Consider the following 22092-nt stretch of genomic DNA (forward strand, 5'->3'; position numbering starts at 1 on the left):
AAAAGAATAGTGAATTTTGCACAGAGGTTTTAAGTAGGATGTATTGACGATTGATATTCATAACTATGGAAGCGCTCTATTAGTAGGCTGTGCAGGAGTAACAATTAAAGTAAAATTTTCCTGACTTCTGCACTATGGTATCTAGTACTTTCTCTGGAAAAACTGATATTTTCCCGTAGTGGACAGAAATTAAGGCAAGTGCAGTCAACCGCTCATTCCCAATTTTGTTACTTACAAAGTTCTTGTTGAAAATGAAAGTCTCGTTTCAATGTTGAGAACGATCTTTCAGCAGTACATGTCGACCCAAGAAGTGTCCCTAACACTTTCAACAATCGAAATATATGTGGGAAAAACTGTTTGCCACACATATCAAGACACTCGGTAAAAGTTAGATGTTTTAAAACAAATCTCTCATTTTGCCATTTCTGGCACAACAGAAGACACTGCGCTCTAACAACTGAGGAAGATGTCTTAAGTTTATAGTAAATTGCTAGACAATCTATTTTATCAATGTGAAGCAATTTTATCAGAAGAAGCATGAATGGGTTTGAGGGTTTTAAAAGATATAACAATATCGCTATTGTGTTCAAATCTGCTACTAAGATTAATCAACATATCATCCAGAGCAAAGATAGTTCGTCTAAAGTATTCTTCCACATTCTGATGAGGACAGTTGTCTCTTTTTGTTGTCTAACTGTTTATTATGCTTGGAAGTTCTAGGTCAGCGCCAAACATAGTCCTGTATTTTTGTTGTACAGGCAGGAACAATTGAGGAATCCTTCAGTTAGATTTTCTTAAAGTGTTTTAGTCTTTCAGCTAGCTAAAGTGTAATAGCTTTGGCATAGCCTAATGCAGAAACCAAGTCGACCTGTGGACTCTCTAAATATATCGTCAATGATAGAGTTTAGCTCATAAAATGTTCACAAACGAAAAAAGATACGATAACAGTGCTTTTTCAATTATAACTAAAAGAGAACTTGCTTTGCTCGTTCTGATCGGTCATCCTGAGATAGTTCGAACAGTTTGAACAATGGCTTCATAAAACTCGACAAAAGCCATGATAACATTATGTCCTTCAATGAACCTTGTTTCACATAAACGCAGCAATCTTGTTTTTAGGCTCTGAAGCATAAATGATTATGATTGTTTTACTTGATAGTGGCAATTCGCGAGTTTTTAGTGCTCATTCATGGTGTTGTCATGATCCCAGTTCTCTCACTGAGGCCAGCCAGGGGCTGAGGCTCCTCGGCCGCTTTCAATAAACTGTCTCTTAGCGGAGAAGTCTCGCTAAAATCAGTGTTTATATTTCGTATCTCCGGTATTAAATGGATTCAAATATGTAGTACCTACCTTCATCATAACATTTTCAAAGGTTTATGCCATGGTAAATCATGGGGAGTCAACTGCTATTTTTGGACTATAAATAACAGAGTAGTTTGGATTACTTTGTAACGTTGTTCTTATGGGAGTAAATTGAATATGGCCGACAGCCTCTGCAGACCCTCAAAATCCAGTTTAATCTTTGTTCCGTCCCGGTACCGTAAGTCCCTGTCCCCGAGAAATTCCCTGTTTCTGGTCATAACATATAGAGTATGTATTGGGGTACTGACCATATCTTTTTTTATCAGAAGGGTTAGCCAAAAGATCACAAATTTCAACCAATACGAAACGTCTTAACTGGTGGATTAACACACTACATCTTATTCCACAATAGTGTCTGACCAACGGATATTCCAGAAATTCTCAAAAGTTTTCCACAAGAAATTTGAGTGTGAACCACAAATATTTCTACGAATCCCGAGTAAATGCAGCTGTTGGAAAGATCTGAACCCTCAGAGAGTAAATCTCTAATTTTTTAACTATCTAAAGATATAGTTGAAACACCTTAACTTATTTTAAAGGATTCCAGTCCATAACTTCAAAAAAACATTTATCTCCCAACTGTGCACAGGCTCCTAAGCAATTAAAATTGTTAATAGTGTTAATTCTGGAAACGTCTGACGGATACAAGATAGAGTATGGGCGTATAATTAAACAACCATTTAAGGAAGTGTAGCGTCCATGAGATTCTCCTTGAAGAACTTTCAAAATATAGGTTACCAAAACAGCGTTTAAATTCTTTTTATTTTCTCCAGTTACTTTTAATTTCTTGCCAACATTAAAAACAAGGTTTTACAAAAATTATCCTACATTTAATTGCGTTTTATTTTGGACATAATATGTAACATTTTTAATATAAAACCTTACAAATTTCTAGGCACTAAACTATATTACATAGTGAATTTATAAATGTATCTTTTTAAAATCGCATGTGATGTTATTATTGTCTGACTGGATGTACCACAAACGGTATATCGCTTGGTGAGTTCAGATCTTCACATTCCCTGGCCCAGTTAGTCGGTATGTACTTGGCAGTATTTGTCAAAAACACGTTGAAGTCACAAGGGTGAGTGCAGGACGGCAAGTCCATCAGAGCTGGCTGGGCCGGTTCCTCGTGGCTGTTGACCACTTTCAGCACCTAGTCACATAGTACGATACAATAGGTTATACTAAGCTTATTAATTTTGTTCACAATTCTCTAAACCAGATATTACTCACACAGTAACAAATACTAAACGTACAATACATGGTAAAACATAGATTAGCAGTTGTAGCATTGTTACAAGACTAAGGTCGATGCCGATACTCGTAGTACATGTCTGAGTTTTTATGCGTTGATTTATGTCAAACTATGGAAGGAACACTAAATTTAACTACGTAAATAAAATTTCTGAAAGAAATTATTAAGTAATCCAAGGCTTTTATGGTATTATTAGTGTATGTTATTTATACTATTTCGTGGGCATATATAGGTATAATAATTATTATAGTGCTGCATTGTTTTATATTCTACAACAAATAAATAAATAAAAATGCCTTTATTTTTAAAAATTTCTCGGTACATAACTGTTTTTCAGAATAACTTTGGTCAGATTCATGGTATATCCGTGTATTTCCTAAATAATAATAACATATATAACAACAGACAAACTATAAAAAAAAAATTATAAAAACAGTTACAACGTGGTTTAAACATTTTCAGGAAAGTAAAATATAGAAACAGAACAGAAATAGAAAGTATATAAATTTTATATATATATATATATATATATATATATATATATATATATATATATATATATATATATACATAAGTTCTAACACCTACAAACTAATTAAAGTAATCGCTATGTATTATATACGTTCCTTATAGTGACATCTTAGTTGCTGCTGTTGTATTTTTTTCTTTCTTTTTGAACGTACATTTTTGGTTTAAGTCTTTAAGGTGTCAGGAAGGTACGAGGACTATCCAGAAAGTAACAGACGTTTTGAAATTAAAAATTAACCACCTGAAATAAGGACATTTTATTGTATACATTTAAAAGCTATACACTCTTAGGCTATTTGTCAACATAATCTCCGTTCAAATTGAGACATTTATCGTAACGTGACAAAAGTTTTTCGATTCCAGCTTTGTAGAAATCTGCCGCCTGAGATCTTAACCACTGATTAACACCAGCTTGAAGTTCAGCGTTACTATAGAAGCGCTGCGTTGCGAGCCACGTCGTCATCGCTGGAAAGAGGTGATAGTCGCATGGTGTCAGGTTTGGGCTTTAGGAGGCCGATCGAGCACTTCCCAATTAAAATGATCTAAGACTTGTCGAGTACGATTGGCTGTATGGGGACGTACATTGTCGTGGAAAAACAAAAATCTCGAGCTCAATTTTCTTCTACGCTTGTTTTGTATCGCTCGTCGTAGCTTCTGCAATGTTTCAGAGTACCTCTCTGAGTTGATTGTTGATCCCAATTCAAGGAAATCAACCAAAATCAGACCCTTAGCATCTCAAAAAACAGTTGCCATAATCGTTCTCGCTGATGTCGTTTGGAGACATTTTCTTGGTTTTTTGGAGAATGTGTGTGCCCCCATTGATATGCTTCACCCACATTTCATCACTAGTAACGTACGGTCTAGAAGTTCGTTACCACGTTTGTCGTATTCTCCAAAGAAAGTTAACGATGCAGCAAGACTTTGTTTGTTGTGATCCTCCGTAATGATTTTTGGAACCCGCCTTGCACAAAAAATGTGGTATCCAAGCTTCTCTACAACAATTTCATGAAGTAAAGTTCGTAAAAATTGTTAAAAATGTTCCGAGAGTTCAGTCATTGTGAAATGGCGGTCTTCACGAACTTTGTCATTAATTTTCAACATTAAAATCTTCAGTCACTAGGCTAGGCCGACCGCTAACATTATCGTCATAAACATTGGTGCGGACATTTTTAAAGTTAATACATCACTGCTTTCACTCATTATTCCATTTCCATAAACTTCACACAGTTGGCGATAGATTTCACTTGATTTATGGTTTTTGCCAACAAAAACCTTATCACTGAACACACTTTACGAGTGGTGGAATTTTCAATTGCAGCACGTATTCGTAATTAATCACAGTGGGAAAAGTGAAACCTATACAGACCGCGCGCGACTACAGCTCGATGAGTACTGAACTGAACGAACGCCAGAGTACACCAAGATGGCGGCTGTAGCCCCGCCCACTGCCGCACTATTTAAAAAACGTCTGTTACTTTCTGGATAGTCCTTGTACATGGTTGGCCAAAGTAACTAAAGCTTCTCCTTCCGACCTCATGTCACTCTTGAGGAAAGTGGTTTTCGGTATTAGTGGGTGCTACTTTGAGCGACCTCTTCCCGATATGACAGTCTGTGTCCAAGATACCGAAGCTCTCCAAGACATAGGACTTTGTGTCATGCAGTTTGTCCGGAACCTGCATATGTCTTCCATTTGAACCAAACCCGCTTTCTCTTTAAAAAGGGATACCGGTACATGTTCCTTAAAATTCAGACAAAAAAATTAAACTAACGGGCCGAGTTTTGCACTTTTGTAAGTCTATAACGATTCCCCTGAGATACTATTTCCGTATTCAACAGTATGTAACAGTAGTAAAACACTAACAATACAGGTGACTTTATGATCTACAGCTCTACAGACTCTGGAAGCATATTCTAAATCTATTATAGATCCCTCAGTCTACCTAAAGCACTTTGTGTACCATATGTTACATGGCCACTAAAAGAGATGCCTGAATCCATTATGGTTCCAGTAACATAATAGGTTATGTTACAGGAGAAATACGGGAATGTAAAATAATAACGAAACTGATAATGGCAATAATAAAACAATATGGAAACCCATTGCCAACATGATTGACGTTATAACCACATTATTAAAATATTGATCTTTTGACTGTTGAAGTTTTTAACTTACTTGGAAAGTTAATCTTTCCAGTTGATTTGTAAATAAATGATGAAGATCGAATATGTCTATTCACAATATTGTGATAAAATATAAAATCCAGTAATCTCATAGTCGTAAAAATTCTGGATATATTTTACTACAATTTAGATTTTAAACTGTCCTTTACAGAGCTTTCAAATCATTCAAGTGAAACACTTTTAAAATATGTCTTATTTGTTAAAAATAGTTTTGAATGTAAGACTGGAAAAACAAAATATTAACTTTTCCAATTTTAGTTGTTTTCTAATACTGTAAATTAAGTTTATACTGTTATAGAATTTGTTATAGCCTTTATATAAGTTTTTATTAACAAAACGTCCATAACATTACTAATAAAGAAATAAAAGGTACATGACATATAATCATAGAGTAATAATAAAACGTAAAAGAGTTCAAAAACATATATTATATTAACAAAAATTTCTCAAATTCATCTTGCTTATCCATGGCCTGACATTAAAACTTGCAATGTATCAGAAAACGTATGTGACTTTTGAAATATTTATAATGTTCTCCTATATACACATTGGCAGAGACAATAGTATTACTAATAAAAAACCTTAAAGACTTCCTTAACTTTAGAGATGCAGAAGATGAACTACACTGTTCAAACTGTTCAATTTAATAATTATAAGTGAATGGGAGCATGTTATACATTATTTATCACAAAATTTTTAGGTCCTTAGTCCACAATGACACTACACACTATACCTCATGAATGAATTCATTCGTGAAAAGCATCAAACTAACCAGGTTCCTGGATCTGAAAAGGTTTTCTTAAAAAGGAAAATAAATTTGAGTAAGTTGATCTGTTGATTGGTGAGGTCGATCTAATAGATTTATAATTATCTCAATTGTGTGTCTCATTATCGAAGATATCAGACTGTTAACCAATGACATCGTGCTGATTGCTCAAGACGAGACTGTGAAACTGAACTATCGAAATATGACAAATCAGAAGTGATGTCACTGAAGAAAATCTAACAATAATACAAAGTGGACAACCATTTTTATCTTCAATCTCGCTGTATGAGTGACAGCAAGGTCCAGGATGTGATAAAACACCGAGCGGCAAATTATAAATATGGTTCTACTGAATTGAACGATTAGGTCAATCTTTATAGACTTCTTGCAACTCCTTTTTTGCATGGTAGAAGTACAAATCCCACACATAAAAGAATTCATTTGACATGAGGTGAAAGAAAACAAATTAACACATGTGGAAATAGATATCCAACAACTAGAATTACTTGGCATATTTTTAGTGGAAAGGAATCATTTGCCCCAGTCAGCTTGCGAATCAGAGGATGTAAGAGTGCTAGGAGAATTGACCTTGGTTGGGATTTATAGTCACGGTTTATTAGACACAGAGAAACATTTCACACCTGAATTCATTTATTAACTTGTTTATAATATTGTTTGTCATATAATTTTAATTTATTCTTCATATTTTAAATTGGAACTAAGTAAAACTTGTTGTGTTTTAAAGAAAAACATTTAAAAAATTGATTCAAAGTGTGTTAGCATTATATACCTAATATTTTCAAAGATAACGTTGTCTTTAAGTGGGGAAAAGGTGGTTGCCAGGCTAATGGTAGCATGACCATAAGAAGGAATACGTAAATATACAAAACTAGTAACATAACATATGTATTGGATAATAACAATAGTTAATAACATTAGTTATTAACTTATACAGGAATTAATGTTAATGAGAATGTGTGAATTAAATCCTCTTTAAAATTTGTCAGGTACAGGCTTATCCTACTTTGCTTAGAAAAGTTTGTCAGTTTTTAATTATAAATCAATTAATTTTAGTGCTTCTCATTCCAAGATTTTAGAGGGAGTGAAATTAAGAAAGTAAAGTTTGTGGTGTAATTTTTTCAATCCAGATTCTGACAATAAGTTGTTCAAGTTATAGTGGAGATTTAATTACACCTTTTATCTATATAGTTAAGATTGCAAAGTTAAACACTAGTTTATGATTACAACGCCTCACATTGTCTTGTAACCATTAATAAATAGCCTTTAGGTAATAAAATGTCATAATGTATGTAAACTTATTATAATTGTGTTCTTTGATCATGCTAAGGATACCTTAACTTCCCAGCCACTAGACATTGCTGGGTTGAGATGCAATTCGAAGATGAGGGCTGTGCCCGAGCTGAGTATTTGGGCCTCTTGATAGCCAAGGGCGGTGAGTAGAGCCAGTAACGTCACGTCGTGTCCCACATGCACATACATGGTCACGTCTGGGCTCGTGTTGTTCTTCTTCATGTTCATCATTGTCATTATGTATTCAATGAAAAGTCCCTAGCATAGAAAAACAAAAAGATATAGTTTTATAGCACAAAATCTTACGGCCGAGTTCACTTGGACTATGATATTTGGTTAGGTTAGGTATAAATTTTATATGAAGACTTAGTTATAAAGACTATATCATACAGAATGATCTATTTTCTTACCATTAACAAGTCTGACCATTTTCAAATTCCGGATTGTAGCAATACGGTAAATTCTGCTAATAATTGGCAACAGTTTTTCAGGGAAAATTTCCTTGGTCCAATGAGGAAGTGGTAAATCATTTTCAAGCTAAACATAACAAATTTAATGCTTTGCAAGTAGATGTAAATATTAATGAAATTGTGATGCTAATATTGAGTTTAGCTCCACTTCACCTTCTGCTTAGTGCAGCATCTGTAGCACTAGTACAGATTGACTCCTGGAATCTCAATTGATTTACTTTTATGGATCTCTTCAGACATATGTGGACTCAGTTCCAGTCAATCTGTGGAAGGTGGAATGGAGTGGAAGATGAAATGGAGCTAAGCTCAGTATTCACATTAAATCAACCTTTACCAATTTAACACTAAATATATATATATATATATAATATTATATATTGTATTTTATTATTACGGCCATGTATGATAAAATTTTGACAATTAATTAGTAGTTTTAAATAGATGTTTAATCTAAATATTAACAGTGGAAAAGAGTAGAGTCTGGTTAAACCCATTATATCATGCAGAGACTGAATATTATTTTAGCTTACTTGAGAGCTGAGAACTTCCCACACCATGTACATTTGAGAACATGTTGTCACATTTGCTCCAGTATTGAGTGTCATTAAATCAAATATATCTTTATACTCCGGATCTCTTTCATTGAACAATTTAACAGTCTCGTTCTGCTCTTTGTAGTAACGAGGACACATAGATGGGTTTAGAGCTAGCTGTAAAATACATGTCAGAAATGATTATTTTGAGAGTGCAATTTAAAAACTCAGTCGTGATAATATAGAACTTTTTAATACTTTGCTGTTTACAGCAACAAAACTGGTAAGTGACAATTAAAAAAAGTTCTGTTTGAATTAATTAAACCTAAAAAAATACGATTTTGGTCATAAATATGTAATGCCACCACAACAGAAGGAAAGTATTCTTGTTACACTATTAAATCTGCTGCTCAAACCCAAGTAAAGTACTTTGGCACTCCTTCTTACACTAGATTTCTACGAAATGAAACTTTTTATGACTTTATCAAAGTATTTTTTAATTTGCAGCACATTAAGATTATTTATTTAAAAATTAAACAACCCATATTTCAATATTTCATTAATCACTCGAATAATTTCTTGTTGGCTGTCTGTCGCCTGTCCACACAATATCATGGAAATGAACTATGTTAGGCTTGAAATTGTGCGTGAAGCTTCATTTCTGTAAGAGGAACACTGAGTTTGATAATAGTGCACGTCACTCCATAGGATTTGGCTTTTTTTTTTGTTCTCTTAGGACAAGAAGCTTGTAAATTGCACTTAGTCCTGTAAGAACCTTTGTGCTTCTTCCGGATTGATAGGATATTCAGGATGGGTAAGGTTAGGGAGTAGGGGCCGCCTCCTATCGAGATCCATGAGGAAGAATTAGGGCACTACATCTCAAAGTCATCCCGGAAGAAGGGGAGGCCAGCTCTGAACCAGCCTCTCCAGTCAAAGTAGGCAGGGGGTGGCACACCCTTGTTGAGGTTAACAAGAACCTCTGAGGTAAGGGAACAAACCCCACCAACTCCAACAGTCATCTTCCACAGTAGACTAGACCTATCGAATTGCCCATGAACCCCAGAATCTCGACATTTGCGGTTAGTGATGTGCCGCTACTGGACATCCCATAAAGTTGCCCAGATTGAAGTGGCACATCGGTTTTTGCTGCTGTGCCCAGTGGCGGGTTCAACTGGTAGGTATATAAACCAGCCAGAAGTGGTCCCTGCTGGGGAAGGAAACTTAAAAGTAAAAAAAAAAACTATAAATTGAATTTTAATTATTGCGTTACTCTACAGGTCAGAGTGACTCACCTGGTACAATTGATTATAATAGACCTCTGAATATTTAAGTTTCCAAGGGTGTCTATTTCCAGATACGTGACTTCAAGATACTTAAAAACTCTCAATCCTCCATTTATTACTATTGGTATCTTAGTTCTATTAGTTAAACCATTGAGAGTATGATATTCAAAAATTTCCAAGTTTACTTACAACTCTGGTTTTCTTTAATTCAGTTCTCTTAGTATTCTTATTTTAATTCTCGCCAGATCCTGGGTGGACCATATAGAAGTAAAGGTGAGATTGGCCTAAAGAAGCTAAACAGGAAAGAGAACTAGGCTTAAGAAAATTCGATCTTCCAATCATACTAGATAATTGGGGTGTCTTATGGTTCACAAAGGTTGGAATAATTAACAAATTACACTTAACGATGTCATCAATTGGTACTCCTCTTTTTCTTATTTTTATAGCCTTGAGGGTTAACACCAAATTTTTAAATTTACTACTTATTTCCAGATCTTCAAATATATTAGTTTTTTATATTGTACCCTAGTGTTTTTACTTACCAAACTTTTATCAAGAAAAATTTGGATAAACTGGTACAGGTTGCCAGTAGATTACCCCCCCCCCCCCCCACCCCCCCCCCCCCCCACCCCCCCCCCCCCCCACCCCCCCCCCCCCCCACCCCCCCCCCCCCCCACCCCCCCCCCCCCCCACCAGAAAACAAAAGTAAAGCAGCGTTTTGCATTTATCAGAGAGTGGATAGTGTATTTTCAGAATACTGGCCTAAATTATCTGTTTGTTTTGGAACTGTTAATAGTGTAACAAAATGAATGGAAGATTTCAGTTTGCTATAGATAGAGGTGGGAACTTTTACAGATATATATGCTAAATGCCCTAGTGGTAAAGTTTGTTGTAATGAAACTTTTGTCAGTGGATCCTGATAATTATTCCTGATGCACCTCGTGAAGGGTATTAGGCGTATCCTGGAGAAGGTAAGTAAATATTTTTATCAACATAATAAGTTTGGTCAGTATTAAAGTAAGCCAAGAGTAATTTAACTGGTTTTGAATAGTATTTAATAAACCCACATTAGGCTATAAAATGATTAAAACGCTTTAAAAATTGTTTCTGTAGGTGCAAAAAATTATTTTATTATGTTAAATTTACGTTATTTATATCCCAAATAGTCCATTGGTATAAGGGGTGGGAGAATTAGGGTTCTGGATTTGTAGGAATAACAAACTTATTAAGCATAACAGTAGGGAGTAAAAAGGTCATAAAATATACAGAAAAAAAGAACAGGTAATTAATGGGTGAGAAAAACCTGGGTAGGGTACCGTCGTCTATTATATCGAAGAATGTTATCAACGATAGGCTACCTAATATTCACATCTCAAAAACCCTAGACTATCCATCGATATAAAAGTATCTATAGTCCTAAATAACAATTATATGTTTTAAATTAAAATTTGAATTTAATATTTACAGTTATTAAACAAATTATTAAGCTATAACCAGAGTTAGGAAAATTGAAGACGGACCATATTTGCTCCTCTCACAGTTACAGTTGTTTCTTTCCCACAAATTTCACACAATAGGTTTTTTCTGTACGAATCCATGTTGAAGCCACGAAAAAACATGTCTTATCATCTTTCAAAGCAATTTCGTGTAGTTTTCTAAAATTGACTGCAATTTTTAATAATCAAATTTTACTTATGTATAATTGATATATTACCTTATGTGTATTGTTTGAAAGTGTTTACATGATATAGGTTATTTTTAAGTTAATTATTTTTCAAAATAATTAATCAGTATCGATTGATTATATCAATGGTTATAATTAAGTAATATCGTTTGCCAATTTCGATATAAAAAACCGGGTCCGCTTATCGTACCCTACCCGAAAACCCCCTTAAACACCCCAAAAAACCATAATTTTTGATAATGCTTTGTATTTTATAAACAAAGTATAAAATTATAAGATTAATAAAAACATTATTTTTTACATTGGGCTGGGTACAATAAGTAGACCTGGTTTTTATATTGCTTACTATAATCATCAAAACTTCATATATAGAATATTTGAACTATCAATTGATATCACTGTGTCTAAAATACTAAATAAAAGTCATGTTTGAAATTAAAAAACTCAGAACCATAACCACCAAAGAAATAATTAAGATATGCAATAGAAAAAATGTCATTAAAATAATAAAGAAACCCGAAAAAAATATGTGCTGCAACAATGAAAACAGTGCGTTTGTCTTTCAATGGTTAGGTAACTATAATTTTTATTTATGTTTTCATTTATTCAGTAATGTATTATGTTTACAATCTAAAATGTTTTTATGTTGATACAGGTGAGTAAAGGTAAATGTTCAAATTAATTAATCACTAGGGTTGATAATATTGATTTTGCAATATCAATATAACAACCAGGTCTGCTTATCGTACTGTACACTTACATTTTCTTCCCACTGTCCGCAGTAAAAAATGATACTTGGTAAAAACATTTCATTCAGTACCAGATTCCTTGTCAATTCCTAGAAGTTGGCCTGGACGTGCTATGCCTTAAAACAACCATTACGAAGGAACAGGATAGCCTCAATATGCAGGTAGAGGACTTACAGGAGATGTAGATAATGTCGTTATACAAGAACAAAATTTGTTGAAATATACAACATATTCATTTGCCATGTGGAAAGGGTTAAACAAATTGAAATTCATTCTTTACACAAAACAACCAAATAACTAATATAAGATGCAAAAAATGTTAATTATAACCTTTTTGCAGAGGTTAGCTATAACTGCACAAGTATAACAAAAGTCCAGATCAAGCATTAAGAGACAGGGTTTCCTTTAGGCATGCACTGATGGAAACCACCACATTCACAAAATGGCACAAAGGATGAGACAGTTAGTGTTAGTGAAGCTAGTAGTAAGAATAATACAACCCGAAAACTAAACAGTTTAGATGGTAATTTTTTTTAATCTAGAGGTTTAATGTTTTTTCACTGTAATATTCAAAGAGCATCCAATAAAGTCGAAGTGCTGACATATTTTTATCACAGTTCAAGACTGTGTGGTTTTACTGTTAATTCAACACTGGCTGGACATAGAAAATAAGTATTGTTTAAATAATTTAGGGTTGGAATTTGTAACAGGATATTTTAGAGGGTTGGGAGAACGGAGAGGGTTATCCTTGTTGGAAAATATCTATTTAACAAAATTTAGATTTATGATAATTATGAAAAGCTTTGCTATAAGAAATGTTCTTGAAATTCACTGTGTAGTGATTACCGTAGAAAATCAAGTATTCTTAATTATATGTTTTACAGAGTACCAGAAATAAACAATTTTGGGTATATTTTATAAGCAATTACATTTGAATAAATAGTTTATCAGAAGAAAATTGTGTTAGGTGGGGAATTGAATATTAATACACTCATCAAAGATACATTTTTCTGTCAAACTGTTAGATTTAGTGAGTTCATGTGATCTGTTTCCCTAATTATAATGATCCTACAAGGATAAGGAAAAAAATTCAGTCTCGCATAGATCATATCTTCATAAATTTCCAAAACAATGGTTATTACATAATTGACCCTGGACTATCTGATCACACAGCCGAGATTATCTCAGTTTTTCATAAAAGGAGTGAATTTCAAACTACAAAACATTCAAAAGAAAATTTACAGAGAATAATATCTAGTCTTTTGTAAAAGATTTAGGAGGAGAAAAGTGGGACAAAATTTACTATGTTACTCTAAGAAAAGATCAGTGTTCTAATGAAATGTATATTAACAGTTTTTAGAAACATTTATAACTTCAATTGTTCATTTCCAAAAAACCTACATCCTCAAATTCAAAAATTAAGATTAAGAAATGTGTTATAGAAGGAATTAGAGAATTAAGTGTGGAGAAGTGAGAACTTTGTCTATTGTTGGAAGATGATTTCTCATATTAAAAGAATTCAGTTTCGGTACAATAATTGTAAATTAGCTCTAAGGAGCAAAATAAAATTAGAAAAACTAGAATAGTACTAACTAATAAAATAAATAATTCTGAAAATATGTCAAAGACCACCTGGTCCGTTGTTAATCAAGAATTAAGAAATTAGTAAACAGCAACAACACTGAAATGATAAGTGGAGATTTGGTTTTACAAGAAAGTGAAGCAGCAAACATTTTGAATAAACATTTCCTTGGCATCAATAATAGATTAGACCTTCCTGACACCTGTCACAATTTATGAAATGTTATCAACTATTAAGAAGGTAAAAAACAAAAGATAGACAGGATGGGATGAAATTCCAATATTCTTAATTAAATATGTGGCAGAATTAATTGTCCGCATTTAAACATACGTTTTTCAATCATTGTCTTCCTGCAGGTATCTTCCCAGATAAATTAAAATATTTAGTTATAAAACTTATAAAAATTCAAACAATAATGATATAGATAATTAATTTCTGTCCAATCTCTTTACAATCAGTATTCTCGAACTTATATGAAAGTTTTTGAGCCTGAGTGGGAAGTAAGCCATACAGGATGCCCTCAAGGCTCAATACTAGGCCCTTTAATGTTTCTTGTGTTTGAAGCTGACTTACCTAAAAGTATTAATTCTGATTACATAAGAACCATTCAATATGCTGATGACACATCAGTGATTGTCAGTGAGAGGGGGTTCTCAATTGCTAGATACCAATATTATGAAACTGTATCATAAACCTGAAAACCTGGTTTTCTGTAAAATGCATTGAAGCATGTGAGGCAACGTAATCAAATTTGTAAGATTAACCATAAATAGCACTATGCCATCTTTGTTCAGCCTACTAATATATTTTTGGGTGTTTATATTGACACTAATTTGAACTTTTCATGCCACATTAAACAAAGTTCAAAAAAGCTTAGTTCAATTTGTTTTTTCGTTAAAAATATTATAAAACACTGTTAGTTTTGAAGTATTGTGAAAAGTGTATTTTGCTTTATTTCAAAGTTTGGTAAACTATGGTATAGGAAGCTGGGGAGTAACAACTTTAGTAAGTTGTAACAGAATATTCTTAATACAAAAAAGAGCTGTAAGAATTATGAATAAAAAACTTCCACTGATCCTTGCAGGAAAGCTTTTTCAGGATTCCAAAATCATAACTTTATCGAGTGTATACCTGTTTGAGTTATGCAAATGTTACTCACAACATAAAAAATAATTTTTCTCGTTGTACAAACGCCAATAAACATAATACCGGGAGATATAATTTTATACAGATAAAACAACATAGCTCTTCCAATTTTGAAAAATCCATAAATTATTTGATTTGTAAAATAATAAATGAAATATTGGAGTGCAATAAAGGATTGGTGTCCAGCAAAAGATTTTTAAATGAAATAAAAAATACTTTGTTGAAGAAAGCACACTATTCGGTAAATGAATTTTTTTTATGATTCTTGCATATTATAAAATAGGGTTTTTTAAAATTGTAATAATAGTTTTAGACTCTTGATAGTTTATAGACAACAATTTTTCAAACCTTTTACTAAATCTTTATTACATTAACCCTTTGAGGAGTAATGACGTCTTGGAACGTCACTAGGTTCTGTTCCACAGGAGTAACAGCTGAAACATGAAAATACAACCCAGAAAGTAAAAAAAAACACATTAAACGTATTTTTTAAAAATTGATTACAAATAAAAATGTACAAAAGTTGGGAATGTTTACATTTTTTTATGATTTACAGGTGATTTACAAATTGTTTTTGGTGTGAAATTCCTCAAAACAAGGGTAAATATACAATGCTACATTGCAGTCTGGGCAGTGAAATGTGGTATCCTTCCTCTTCTTTTCACGGGTGGTTGTGTTGTAGCATACATAACACCGCTTTTGAGCTTTCCTCGGCTTGACCTTCAGGAGTAGGGAGGGGGCGGGCAAAAATGGCGCGCTGTCAGGCGGAGCGGATGTTTGTCTCCACTTGGCGCTGCTACTGGGCGTGGCACAGTGCTCCCCGTCTGGGTTGGTAGTGCGCCTCAGACTACTGTCTTATCAGAGATGTCCTGAATTCAGAGAATGCAATCTTTTTGTTGTTGAATATACCATGCATCCGGAAGGCATTTTAGTAGTGTTAGATCTAACAAGTGGAAAAAGAGTTTCCTGTACCACTTGGTTGTCTTCCTCATTATATCATTGAATGATATAACCATGTCCGTTTCTATCTACGGCACCCATGTCCTTGCAGTTTTCGATGACTGATTTGGGCTTCTCTTTGGTTTTCCCTCGTTTGGTTACAGGAACCATAGTATGTTGGTGTACTGTAGAAAGCATGGTTACTTGTCGGCGGTCACACAATCGCACAGCAATCAATGTCTTCTCTGCTTCGAACTATGCACTCTCCTTCTTTCATTTTTTTTTGGCAGACGTTCCGGTTTGCTCTTACCGGTACCTCAAGCTCCAGTTTTGTTATCTAAGAGCCATCTCAATAAGGTCCGAACTTGTATACCAGTTATCGAGATAGAGCACATGATTCTGCTCTAAATAGGGGTGGATTAGGGTTTCTACTACTTTGGCTGAGACCCCAAATTCTTCTTCACTCGACATGTAGTTTGTGCCTTTTCCTGAGTATACAAGACAGTCAAGAACAATACCTGAATTGCTGTCACAGAGAACAAAAATTTATATACCAAAGCGTTTGCGCTTGCTAGGTATGTACTGCTTGAATTCGAGTCTGCCTTTCCAAAGAATCAGACTTTCATCAATCACGGGACTTTTTTCTGGACTGTTTTTTGAAGAAAACTTTCTTCTGATGGTTTCAATAACAGTTCTTATTTTGTAGAGCTTATCACCATCTTCTGAAAGGGAATTATCGTCCAAATGAAGCATTCTAAGAATTAGTAGGAACCTATCTTGACTGAACAGAGTGGAGAAAATTGGTGTTTGCAATAAAGTATCCGTGCTCCAGTACTGTTTAATTGTATTTTTTCTGCAATGAGGCATGAGCATCATAACTCCCAAAAAACAGTACATCTCGTCTATATTAGTGTCACTCCAGCGTTTTACTTTAGAAACATTTTTGGTGTTTTCATTTTTCATTTCATCACAAGGATACTTATTTGTCTCTTGTACTATGTGAGATACTAAATTTTTCATCAAAAAGATTGTAAAAGAATTCAATCTCCTTTCCTTCAAAATTTGACACATCATCCAATGTAAGGTCCGATTTAGAATTGTCAAATGAAACATTCTTGGGATTAAAAATATTCCCATGGTTCCAAGAGCAATCGTGACATAGTTCAGGCGCATTATCTGACAGGGATGAATTATTAGAAAAATTGATACTGTCATTAGTCGTCATCATAGACTTTGAAAGAGTGTCCTTGGTGTCTGATATCGCTAGTAGATGTACCTGCATTGACAAAGGAGTCGTCTTTCGACATCACTTTGATCCGCAAAAGACATAGTCTGCATTAAAAAATGTGTCTTCTCCACTGTCACTTTGTTCATTGTCCGAATGAAGAAACACTGCCATCGTTTTCAGTAATTTGATCATCCTCACTCACGTCATAGATAAGATGTATGATCTCTTCATTTTGAAGCATAATGTCCGGATCCAAATCCATCTTATCAGTACTAATACACTAGGTATAATTACTTTCGAGCATATAAGCATATAAGCAGCAAACTATGTAAACGAAACGGTAAACCACTTCACATGTTTACCTAGCAACACTCTAGTGGTAAATTCCATTAAGTTTTCTGTTGTTTCTAATAGATGGCGTGTGAGGCCTGTCCGCTCGAGAAATAAGATGGTTGATAATAATGTCTTATTTTGCCGATTATTGTGCCTCAAAAATTGCACTACCAACTATGGTTTGGTTTAAAATTAGTTTTAAATAACTATATGGTTCTAAATGGATGCAAATAAAACAAAAACAAAAGAAAAAAATCAATTTCGTAACAAAGAATAAATGACGTTTTGGAACGTCTATACTCCTTTTGGCTTGTATTTCATTTGACGTTCTGGAACATCATTACTATTTTTGAAGCAGTTTTCACGTACTACTCAAAGGGTTAAAAATTGTTTAACTTTGTTTAGTGGTATTAACAAATTGTGGAGCTGGACCGATGATAACCGTGTGTCTTTCTTTATATTGAAATCTATGACAATTTTCTATGTACAAAATGTATTGACAGTAATAATCTATTGGCAATATGTGCATGCACGTGTGTGTGTGTGTTTTTAAATACAGCTTTGAAAAATACTAAAATAAGTGAAGTAATAAATAAATATCATTGTTGGGCTTGATTGTATAATAGTTGATTATTATATACTGTTTGTAGTACAGGGTGAGGCAGACCACCCATACGCAATGTATATATAACAGCTGAACCGAGAAAACCTACCTCCTTCTTGGTTTTAACGAAACCCTCATATTTCAACCTCAAAAAATTCATGAAAATAATTTTTATCATATCACTCGCAAATACCCTAAAATGGCACAAAAAGGGAAGGTAGGGGCAATTTTTTAAAGATTTTCTAATGTAATGGTAATGTCAAGCCATACCTCATTTGAAAAGGTCACTAGTTACTGATAATTTTTCTAAGTTAAAAATTTATTTTGCTTCTTGTGTATAGGGTGTTCCAAAAAAATTGTACGGTTACACAGGTTTCTTTACTGTTAGCTCGTTAAAAGTTTAAGCAGATCCAAGGTTACCAAAGAAGTACTCTTTCTAAAAAATATTGTAGTTGTCACTTTTTCAGCACATTTCAATTTTTTTTTAATAGTTCAAATTTAGCTTATTTCTTCAACTTGTAAAAGCTAAAAAAATAAAATAGCAAGGTATGACTTTCATTACACCCATCAATAAGCTCTCCTAAAAACTCAAATAGATTATGCAAAAGTTTCTTCTCCTTGCTGAATAAGCTTAGAAAGTAGGTTACCTATAGCTTAAGTTAAATGTTTCTGTAAATGAATTTTCCATTACTTGTACATGACAATGTATATTTTATAATGAATATACCTCCCATTATGAATAACATATCTCAGTATGAAAATCTATAAAACATATAAAAGTGACAATGTAATTATATGCAATTACCAAAAAAAGAAACACCCTCTAGCTGTAGGCTTGTTTTGTTTGTTCCAACACGTTCTTTGTTCTACGTAATAAAATCCTGTTTTTCAGTCTCATTGAGTATTTTCAGTAAATAAAAAATAAAAAAGATTTTTCCATCACAATGGAAAATCCATTGTGATGGATTTCCATATTTATCACACTCAGTAAAAAAATTAATTTGAAAGTAAATATGGAATTATGTTTAGATATTAGAATTACTGAGCATTAGTGAAGCCTATCACTCAAGGAGCTATAAAAAATAAATTTCTGCACACAATATCTTGAGACAGTGTATTATAGCATAGTTGTAACAGGTACAGCGGTTATTGTAAGATAACCGAATCAAGCAACGTCGCTTGTGGCTAATGCTTGGATGGGTTAGCAATCCTGTTCTTACAAGCACTCGCCTGTTTGGCTTTTGGTGGTGGTGGTTAGGAAGTCATCTTTAAGCCATTGGTCCCCGAGTCAAGTGTTAGAGAGGGCTTTTTGCCCTAACTTTGTCTGGTAAAATAAGACATCCTTTACTTTAATTTTTTATTTATAGACAAAATAAAAAAATCATGGGATTTTGGCTAATTGTTAGTCATCTTTGGATGACCATGCTGGTAACAAGAAAATTGCAGGATAAATACCTTTGTAAACAAATTGAGCATTATCATATATTACTTTAAAATTTGTAGATGTAGACTTGAAATAATTTTACATACAACCTCAGCGAAACCAAGCCTGATATGTCTCACATGGTTTTGCTTACTCCTACTTAGTAATATTGCAAGGTCATCAGATATATTACTGTTGGACAATGTTTTTGTAGGAACACTTCAAATCTATGGTTGAAATTTATTATTCTTGATGAGATGATGTAGCAGATTTAAAAAATGTAGAGTAGTGATATATAGAGGCATTCCAAGAGAAGATTTTAATACAACTCAGATATGCATTTAAGGACAGGCTTTTTACTGTTTGGAAAGAAATGATGAACACAAGAATGTTTTGTAAAAATGACAGTTAATTTATATTAGTTTTAATTACAAAAGTAACAGTAATGTTCTTTAATTTACATCAATTAGTACATGTCAAGGAGAATTTTGAAATGTGTATCATGTAATATATACTGAAATTTTGTGTTAATTTTACATTACCTACTTTTTATACAGAGGGGTGCAAAAGTAGGTATACAGTTTTAGTTGGTTGGTAATACCCCAAGTTAGCTACCTGATCAGCTGTGTAATACGTTTGCTACTAACAGCTGGCAATGTTTTCTCATTGTTACTGTTGTTATTATTACACTTCTGTCATCATGGCTGGTTACATGACCAACGATCAACGAAAGTGGGTTTTGAAAGAATATTGGAAGACAGAAAACTGTGAAAGAGTTCGAGAGAGATGGAGAGAAGAGTTTGATACACCACCACCAACCAGATTAAGTATTTATAGACTAAGAGATAAGTTTAACCTTACAGGATCTATCTGCAATGGTCCAAAGGCTGGACGACCAATCACTGTCACTACTCCTGAAAACGAAATGATTGTCGCGCAGACCTATGTTCAAAGCCCAAAAAAGTCAAGAAAAAGGGCATCAATTGAACTGGGCATTGAACGCAGATCTTTAGGACGCCTAATGAAATGGTTAGGTTTGAAAATGTACATTCCAAGACTTATTCATGGGCTAATAGAGGACGACCCTGATCGTCGACTGCAGTTTTGGCGAGATAATGTTTAAACGAGGAACTTCAAGGTGCGGGAATTATTCAAAAAATTGTTTGGAGCGATGAGGCTAATTTTAAGCTTTCAGGTGCAGTCAATAGACACAACTGTGTCTATTACTGTTTTGATAATCCACACTTGACATTCGAAGAACAGCTGAATCAACCTGGAGTAACAGTTTGGGCTAGCATTTCATGTAAAGGTGTCATTGGACCTGTCATTTTTCATAACACTGTAGACCAACATGCATACAGGAACATGCTGACTGACGTTATACCACAAATCAAAATCCAGCAGGGTAATGAGGAATTCTACTTCCAACAAGATGGAGCTCCTGCCCACTATGCGACAATCGTGCGTGACCTACTAAATCGGGAGTTTCCTAACTCGTGGATCGGTCGAAGAGGATCGGTTGAATGGCCATCAAGATCTCCCGATCTGACACCGATGGATTTTTTTTCTTTTGGGGAGTTGTCAAAGACAAGGTTTTTTCGAAAAAACCTCGTGATCTTAATCAGATGGTTGAATTCATTCGCCAAGGTTGCCAAGACATAGATGAAAATAAAGAACTTTGCCGAAAAGTGTGTTTAAGCGTAACTTCAAGGTTACAGCAGTGTGTTGACTGTGAAGGCAAACAATTTGAACACAAAAGGAAGTAAGTGTATTGGTGAAGTACAACACTTTTAAGAGTTTAATTTCTGTTTCTTAACGCTCTTAAAATAGATTGTAAAAGTTTAGTTTTTGTAGAAAATAAACCTACTTATTCTTTAACATATTTAATTACTGTATACCTACTTTTGCACCCCCCTGTATATTATAAGGAATGTATGATGACTAGGAGTGAGAAAATCTATTTAGAAAGTAATAATTTTCTAGCTCCACGAATAGGTAATATAATTTACTAGATACAGTGTATTTGTCTCGTTTTTTGTTTAAAAATATTTAAAATAAAAAAAAATTTTACATTACCCATGAATAATTTGAAATAAAGGGAAACCAATTGTCCTCATACATTTTTAAAAACTACAATTCCAATGTTCTAGGATTGAAAATATCTTTAAAAATTCCCGTTTTGTAGCAAAATGAAGGAACAGGTGATTTTGACTTATGTATATTTACTTAATCATTCTCTCTCTTTTAGTGCTTGCATATGATGAATCACATGCCTTTATCATATCATTAAAGATTTAGTCAAGGAAAAAATTATACCATTACTCTTTCTTTGCATAAATTAAAAAATTATTTCCTCTTTATGTAAAAACTAAAACCTAAATTTATATTGTTGAAAAAATCTCTGAATTTAAGACATATTTGTAATAAAGTAAAAACAATCTGTACATATTTCATTGTATCTGTAATAAAATAATTATTGTAATGAACGGAATTGTAAGATAGGACATTGTAGATCAGGACATAGGCTAGGATGAATATATTATTATTAAACAAATGAAATCTTTGTTAAAAAATACAGTTTATAAACTTATTATGTTAAATCAAAAAGTAATGTTTTAGAGAATAAAAATAATTACTTTATTTATTTAAATTGTTACTTCCAATTTAATTCATGTCTTGTCAAATGAATTACCTTATAGAGAATATTTAAAA

At 33.5% G+C, this 22092-nt stretch overlaps 1 protein-coding gene across 1 annotated transcript; it reads right to left on the bottom strand.

Annotated features, from left to right (window-relative positions):
* Positions 1-2092: 2092 nt before the first annotated feature.
* Positions 2093-10247, bottom strand: LOC124361520 (lysosomal acid phosphatase-like). Its single transcript, XM_046815575.1, has 5 exons — positions 10235-10247; positions 8407-8586; positions 7817-7943; positions 7449-7663; positions 2093-2518 (listed from the first exon to the last, which is right to left on the bottom strand). Exons 2-5 carry the CDS (start codon positions 8566-8568, stop codon positions 2321-2323), a joined length of 702 nt encoding a protein of 233 aa, XP_046671531.1. The 5' UTR covers positions 8569-8586; positions 10235-10247; the 3' UTR covers positions 2093-2320.
* Between the last annotated feature and the right edge of the window lie 11845 nt (positions 10248-22092).

Source organism: Homalodisca vitripennis, chromosome 4 (assembly GCF_021130785.1).
Source record: "Homalodisca vitripennis isolate AUS2020 chromosome 4, UT_GWSS_2.1, whole genome shotgun sequence".
NCBI lineage: Eukaryota > Metazoa > Arthropoda > Insecta > Hemiptera > Cicadellidae > Homalodisca > Homalodisca vitripennis.

What these genes read in the sequence shown, in the direction of transcription:
- LOC124361520 (XM_046815575.1), bottom strand. Translation starts at nt 8,568, where the DNA reads ATGTGTCCTCGTTACTACAAAGAGCAGAACGAGACTGTTAAATTGTTC. An exon ending in AATGGTCAGACTTGTTAATG is followed by an intron (nt 7,664 to 7,816) that starts GTAAGAAAATAG and finishes TTCTATGCTAGG; the next exon opens with GACTTTTCATTGAATACATA. An exon ending in CTAGTGGCTGGGAAGTTAAG is followed by an intron (nt 2,519 to 7,448) that starts GTATCCTTAGCA and finishes CTATGTGACTAG; the next exon opens with GTGCTGAAAGTGGTCAACAG.